The sequence below is a fragment of the Plectropomus leopardus genome, chromosome 16 (assembly GCF_026936395.1).
Source record: "Plectropomus leopardus strain MGB_pleo_1.0 chromosome 16, ASM2693639v1, whole genome shotgun sequence".
NCBI lineage: Eukaryota > Metazoa > Chordata > Actinopteri > Perciformes > Serranidae > Plectropomus > Plectropomus leopardus.
In genome coordinates this window covers 15,935,595-15,942,793 of record NC_142191.1, presented here as the reverse complement: position 1 = coordinate 15,942,793, position 7,199 = coordinate 15,935,595, and the positions used below count along the sequence as shown (strand labels likewise).

Below are 7,199 nucleotides of genomic sequence, written 5' to 3'. Positions count from 1 at the left end.
TCCCTGAATAAGTCAATATCAGGGACTGTGTGTACGCCTGTGCCTGTGCGCATAATTACAGATGCGCCATTCCTCCTAAGCTGTCATTAGAAAAGGGAATGGGAATGACTCCAGGCTACAACCACCGCTTGCGGTTACGTAACACGCTCTTCTCGGATCCTGTCTTATCCCGGAGACAGCTGAAAACTCCCCGGACCAACACGGCCTATTGTCTGGAGGAAATGTTTCTCCTCACTGCCCGAGATCAGTTTGTTATTTTTTCCAAGTGGCTCTTTTTTTCTTTCATTTTTTTGGGGGGAAAAAATCGACTGTGTTTTTATGTCTTTGTCTGGCTCGCTGGTGATGGTGCGCTGATCTGCTGCTGTTCTCTGAGTGTCCGTGTGAGGGCGCAGTGAGCCCGGTTTCATCCATCCAGGGATGCTGGTGGGCCTCAGACAAAAGAGAAAAAGATATTTCGAGCTCTATAGGAGGGCAGGGGAAGGGCAGCAGAATTTGAAGTGTAGGAATACATCTCTACACATCATTTGAAATCGATAAAACATAAGTGTGTGTCCATAAAAAGTGATGCTTATATGTAAATCTTAATTTATAAATAGAAAGTAATATTTGTCCACTAGAATTTAAAGCGTTTTGACTAATTAAGCCCAGGTGTTTTTTTTTTAAAAAAATAATGAATTCACTTAAAAATATTTCAGTTAAGCAACATACATTGTTTTATCACTGTGCAATAAATCTGAGGATGATGTGTGTGTTTTTGTGTAGCTGCCCTTCACTTGGACGGTTCAAGCCCCTGGGTCAGCACTCAGCCTGCTGCAGTGCCCTTGAGCAATCTGAGCAACACATCAGATCACTAACAGCCTCTGGGTAAGTTCGACTGTTTCATAGCTGATCCTGGGTCTGACATCCCAGTGGAGAGTTTGCCTGAGGCTGTCAGTAATATATATTGTCTTTCTTTCTTCCACTCTCACTTTCCTTCACGCTCTTTCTTCGTTTGCTTTCATTCTTGCTCGCAGTGTTTAGGCTGTTTTCTCGATTCACCTTGAAAGAAAGCTCCCAGCCAGCCAGCCAGCCAGCCAGCCTGTCTCCCGCGCCGCATCAAACCCAAAGCCCGACTGTACCACCCCCCAGCCTGGGAGGGAGGAGTCAGCTTTTCCTCCCGCAGAACTCTGTGTATAACACTCTGCAGCCAGCCACAATGTGTGTCAGAGGACTGTCTGTGCTCCCTAAGTAGATGACTGCTCCAAATCTGGTGTCTGTATTACTGACTGCGAGATACGAGAAAAATTTGGTTCGCACATTATCATCCCAAGTCAGGACAAGGTGAGCATCTTCTTAATTTTTTGCCGTTAAATATAGCAATTATTTTCCCACATTTTCCACACACACGCTACAGAGTCTGTGGGATTTGATTGTTGTCATTCCATGAGTTTTTCTGTAAACATGCGTTTTTGTATCCTAATCGCATTTTCTGGCATGTTTAGTGAGCGGTGAGCCAATGCGTCCGTTTTGCACACTTTGTGCGTCACGGTCACATTTACGCACAATCTCCTGTGAGATTTGTGTGGTTTTTAAACCCCACAGAGGAGTGAATGTGGAATCAAGTGGAGCAGACTGTGTGTCTGTGTGTGGGCTTTGACTCATGCTCTATCTGCAGGTTTCAGGTGTGATATAGAGGAGAGGGGGAATGACGAGAGACGGTCCTTGTTGGAGACTAAAGTGTCTTTTGTTCCTTTACAGGTTTTTTGATTGTGGGATAGAATGCCGGCGATCATGAGTAAAAACTCCGATTTGGAGTTTGACTCCTTACAACCGTGTTTCTACCCGGATGAGGACGACTTCTACTTCTGTGGTCCCGACGCTGCGCCACCGGGGGAGGACATCTGGAAGAAATTCGAGTTGTTGCCCACTCCGCCCCTCTCCCCGAGCCGAGCCGCGCTACCGGGGGAGCCGGCGGCTGCGTCCCCGGAAGCAGACCCTCTTGGCTTCGGCTTAGGGGACCCACTGGACTGGGCTTCAGAGCTGCTGCTCCTGCCCGAGGACGATATCTGGGGGGCGTCCGACGATGGGGACCTGTTCGGCTCCGTTTTGGATACTAACCCCAACAACATCATTATCCAGGACTGTATGTGGAGTGGCTTCTCCGCCAGGGAAAAGCTGGAGCGAGTGGTCACGGAGAAACTCGGCAAGGCTATTTCCACCGCCGCAGGAGGCGGCAGGAACGTGTGCGTCAAGGCGCCGGAGGTTGTGAGCCGCAGCTCGGTGTCAGAGTGCGTGGACCCCACAGTGGTCTTCCCTTTCCCGGTGAACAAGAAGAACGGCAGCAGGGACTCAACCGGGACCGTTAACACATCCACAACCACCGGGAGCGCTCCTAGTGACTCCGGTAAGAATTAAAAGACGCGCTGAAAGCTTTTGTTGCCGTTTTTTTTTTTTATTTAAGTATGTTGCCAACACTGAAATAACACAATATTGTCACCATTATCATTATTTTTATTATTGTTGTTGTTGTTTTTATTGCTGCTATTGTTATTATTATCATTATCATCATCATCATAACTCTTGTTATTATTAGAGTGACTGGAGCTTGTTCATATGACTGGCCCAGAATCGGATTATCTCGTTACATTCCCCACACACACACACACACACACACACACACACACACACACACACACACACACACACACACACACACACACACACACACACACACACACACACACACTGGAGTAGTGACACAGTGAACGAGGTTTATGTAATCAGGGGGCTCTTCATCCGGCAGATGGCAGTAAAATGGGGAATTGTGTGCCTTCCTGAACTCAGTTGGCATCTGAGCCAAACAAAAAGACACCACACTCCACTGACTGACTTGCAGCCGGACCCGGCTGTAGGAGGGGGAGATGAAAAGGTGTTCAATAAAGTGATGAGCTGATAAAGTGTCTGGTTCACGGTGCCGTGAAGGCTTTCATTACGCATGGATTAAGGGATAATTTGCGCACAGCGGGTGAGAAATTGGCACTTATTTTTGAGACAGTGTGTGCAAAGTGACTGCTGATGTCTAAAATGAGCCCCAGAATAACAACAGGAGTTACACTATAATATCGTTAGGAATAAAAAGCATACACTCACAGGGTGACACACTCCTGTTTTGTCTGTAGGAAGTAGTTTAGATTGGGGTATGAGTGCTGTGTGTATTTAATCGCCCTAAGACTTCATCTCCCATCTATTACCGCCCGTGAGTTCCCTAAACAAACACTCACGAGCTCTTATCAGCGTGTTTTCGCTGTGAAACAGCAGCACAAAGGCCTCCAGCTTGGCACAGAGGGTAGACTCGGGCCAGCCTTTGCCAGACACCTCCTCCACCGCGAAGAAAAGGAGGACGGAGGAGGGCCCTGGCTGCTTCTTTTAGGGGGTGACAGCTTTGAACGAGCGCTCCATCTCGACAGCTGTCTCCCTGGCGCCGCTCCAGCTCCAGGGCTTAAAGGGTGGTGATCCGATCGCCTGCCGCCCCTCCACCACCACCACCACCACCACCACCCCTGCGCGCAAAAGTAGCGGTCCAATGCGCTTCCGCCGCTCGCAGCCTTAAGAGGCGTCCGTCTTTGTGCTTAAGGCGTTATTTACTTTCTCATCACAGGCTACAATGTAGGTTTATCCACATAGTTGGATCAGTATTCCCATTAAAGAGGCCTCCACTACACTCCAGTTGTAGGACAGTGGCAGAAAAAAGTGGTTTAATATTTTATCTTCCCATGCAGGCACATTTTTTTTTTCATCTATTTATACTCCATCCAGCTCCAATAAATAAGCTTTTCCATTCTGAGAGTGAAACACCAAACAGCTAAATCCCAGCTTCACATGTGGCCAAGCCAGCCACGCCCCCTCATCCACCCAGCTGTGCCCGGCTTTGTTTTGATGGCAGCGCCAGATTGTGTGTGTGTGTGTGTGTGTGTGTGTGTGAGTGGGTTCAGTGAGTGTGTTGAGACAGCATCCTGGTGCAGCAGCGGTGTCTGAAGTGGGTTACTGTAAGCTGTAAAATGCCACACTCTTCAGATGCTCCTGAGCTGATAATGAGAGCCATTATCACAAAGGCATTTTAACTTGGGCCTCACACTCTCTTCGCCTCATGATTGGCTACTTCCTCTCATCTTCAAAGGCCGTGATAAGTCTCAGCTGCTCGGCTCGATTCCAGCACAGGTATTAAGACGAAGAGCTCAGCAGAGAAAAGATTTTTCTTCTTTTTTTTTTTTTTTTGACTTCATCAGAGGTCAAAGTTAAAGTGAAGTTCTGAAAGCCTTGCACGCCGTCAGTGTGACTGCGGCTGCACTGATAGACTGAAGGCATCAGACTAAAAGTGTCTCGTCTCACCGGAGAAGATTAGGAGAAGTTTTGAAGGAGGGATCGAGAATGAAAGGCAGAAATCCAGCCTGTCTGCTCAGCACTGAGACTGAACGTGTCAACGCCTGCAGAGCAGATTAGTTGAGGAATGACTGACACTAAGCATTAAGAGAGTTCTGCTTATGCAAACGGCGTTGAGCAACGCTCTCGCTCCCACACACTCTCTTGATCTCACTCACATACATACCTGTCAGCTGCTAGTACATAGGTGACATAGTGGGAATACTTGGTGTGTCAGAGTGATCAAGTAACTCACATTCTGTTTTCTTTTCCCAGAAGAGGAAGATGACGATGATGAAGAAGAAGAAGAAGAAGAGGAGGAGGAGGAAGAGGACGAGGAGGAGGAGGAGGAGGACGATGAGGAAGAGGAGGAGGAGATCGATGTGGTCACAGTAGAAAAGAGGCGCTCCACAGTCAACAAGGCATCACCAATGGCGACAGGTACAGTCACCATTTCTGTGCATCCCAAGAGCCAAGACGCCAGAGGAATCGTCTCAGCGTCTGGCGTCGTTAGTCGGTTCGTCAGCAGAGCTCCTCAAGAGCTCATCCTGAAGAGGAGCTCGGTCCACCAGCAGCAACACAATTACGCAGCCCCCTCACCGTACGCCTCAGACGACGACCCCACCCCACCTCCAAAGAAGCAAAGAACATCAGACGCACCCCGACCTCCCACCAGAACCATCTCATCATCCTCCTCGTCTTCCTCCACATCCTGCAGCTCAGTCACCACCAGCACATCGGGGCCACGCAGCAAGCGCAGCAACAGCGGAGACAGCAGCCCACGCGGCAGCTCCGACTCAGAGGACAGCGAGCGCCGGCGCAACCACAACATCCTGGAGCGCCAACGTCGCAACGACCTGCGCTCCAGCTTCCTGACGTTGCGTGACCACGTACCGGAGCTGGCGCACAACGAGAAGGCAGCCAAGGTGCTGATCCTGAAGAAAGCCACTGAGTATGTGAGCTCGCTGGAGACGGAGGAGATGAGGCTCCAGCAGGAGAAGGACAGGCTCCAAGCCCGCAGGCAGCAGCTGATGCGCAGGCTGGAGCAGGCTAGGACTCGCTAACAGACAACCACTACAACACAGAAACACTCACATATACCCTGGATGACCCCTCGTCGCTGCCTCAACTCAGTCTGACACACGATTAGATGCACACACACACACATAGGCCTACACACTTAAGCACAGACACATAGGCCTGCATATCACACAAACATCTCAGAGGACGTTTATCTTCACATGCTCACACACACCTGGAGGAGACTGGCGGGGGGCACCAGGGGGATGCTCGGACTTTCACTGCCGCCACTTTTTTTGCACATTTGTTGACGTTAAGAATGTTTAGGGTTTACTTTTTCAATCCAGTCACATTGAGGAAAGGTTAAAAAAAGAGAAAAGAACGAGGAAGGAGAGACCTTATTTTGCTCTTCCCTTTCTCTGGTTTTTTTATATCATTTGTATTTTTTTTTGTACTCACTGTGACACCAGCCTGGAATCAGGTGATTCCCACCGGGACGGGTGTTTGAGGGCACTTTGCTTGGAGAGTTCATGTAAACAAGAAGCAGTGCACACTTAACTTTGCCTTCACCACTGCAAAATAAAAAAACAAAATAACTGAAGAGACTATGACGACTGAGGCGTTATCACACAAACGATGCCACTACAGGTTCTCTTTCTCTCACTCCTCCTCTCTCACACTGGTGCTCAAACCAAGTCAGTGGATGTATAACTGTGCACCTTGCTAGCCGACACTTTTGTATATAACAATAGTGTACAGACAAAATACACTCAGATCTGCCTTGTTTTGTAATACATTTTGTCCTTGTTTTTTTATACATGTCAGGAAGCTGCCAATAACTAGACTGGAAGTTTATATACCTTTAAAAGTACTGTAAGGCCTCGATTTTTGAGAGTCATGAACTTTGTAATATAACAATATATTGTTTTTTTCTTCTCTTTTTCTTTGTATTGTATCATATTACTAATTCTACACACCTTTATGCTTTTAGTGTGAACCTGATACATACTAAATTTGATACTTATATTTTCGTATGAAAATGAGTTCTCGGTAGATATCACTTTATCTTGTCATTTTTTTCTTCTATCTCAAATAATTCTTTTGTACAGCAAAAAATGTGTTCTATCTTCATGTACCTGGCCTTTTTTTTCTTTCTTCCTTGTTTTGTTTATATTTGTAACTATCGGGTGCATAGAACTGGGTAAACGGATATAAGATGTTTGTTTTTTTCACCTTTAAAATGTACATTTAGTGCTGCAACTCATAGCACTTTGAAATACCTCATTTTGAAAAATAAATAGACATCATAAAATCCTCACCTTTGCCTCTGTTGCTCATTTCTTGTCACTGAAAATGTGAGCGTCACCCTTGACCTAATTTACCCTTTCATATCTGTTTATTTTTCTATTTTCCTCCACATTTCCGTATTTGTTTTGCCGCTCTCAAAGACTCATCCTGACAAAAAAATAAAGAGAGTGTCTTCTGAATCCTCTCTGTCTCAGCACCCTGCGGCTACCTCCCCCTCTGTAGCCTCTCACACCCACCCACACACACACCTACGCACACACACACACTTCAAGTGCACCGAGCACACACACACTCCCTTCTCTCTCTGTTTCCCTCTCTCGCCGAGCCCTTCCTACTACATTGTTCGGGCTGTTGCCATGGAAACTGGAGCAGCTGCTGAGTGGCAGACACCGAGAGTGAGTCTTTTATTTGTCTGTTAGTAGTCTGTGTATTCCTGCCTGCATGTGAGTGTGTGTGTATGAATGCAAATGTCT

The 7,199-nt window shown here is 47.3% G+C and overlaps 1 protein-coding gene across 1 annotated transcript; it reads left to right on the top strand.

Annotated features, from left to right (window-relative positions):
- Positions 1 to 1,036: 1,036 nt before the first annotated feature.
- Positions 1,037 to 6,736, top strand: mycn (MYCN proto-oncogene, bHLH transcription factor). The gene is made up of 3 exons (XM_042503836.2): positions 1,037 to 1,320; positions 1,738 to 2,383; positions 4,675 to 6,736. The coding sequence occupies exons 2-3, from the start codon at positions 1,759 to 1,761 to the stop codon at positions 5,460 to 5,462; spliced, it is 1,413 nt and encodes a 470-aa protein (XP_042359770.1). The 5' UTR covers positions 1,037 to 1,320; positions 1,738 to 1,758; the 3' UTR covers positions 5,463 to 6,736.
- Positions 6,737 to 7,199: the final 463 nt, after the last annotated feature.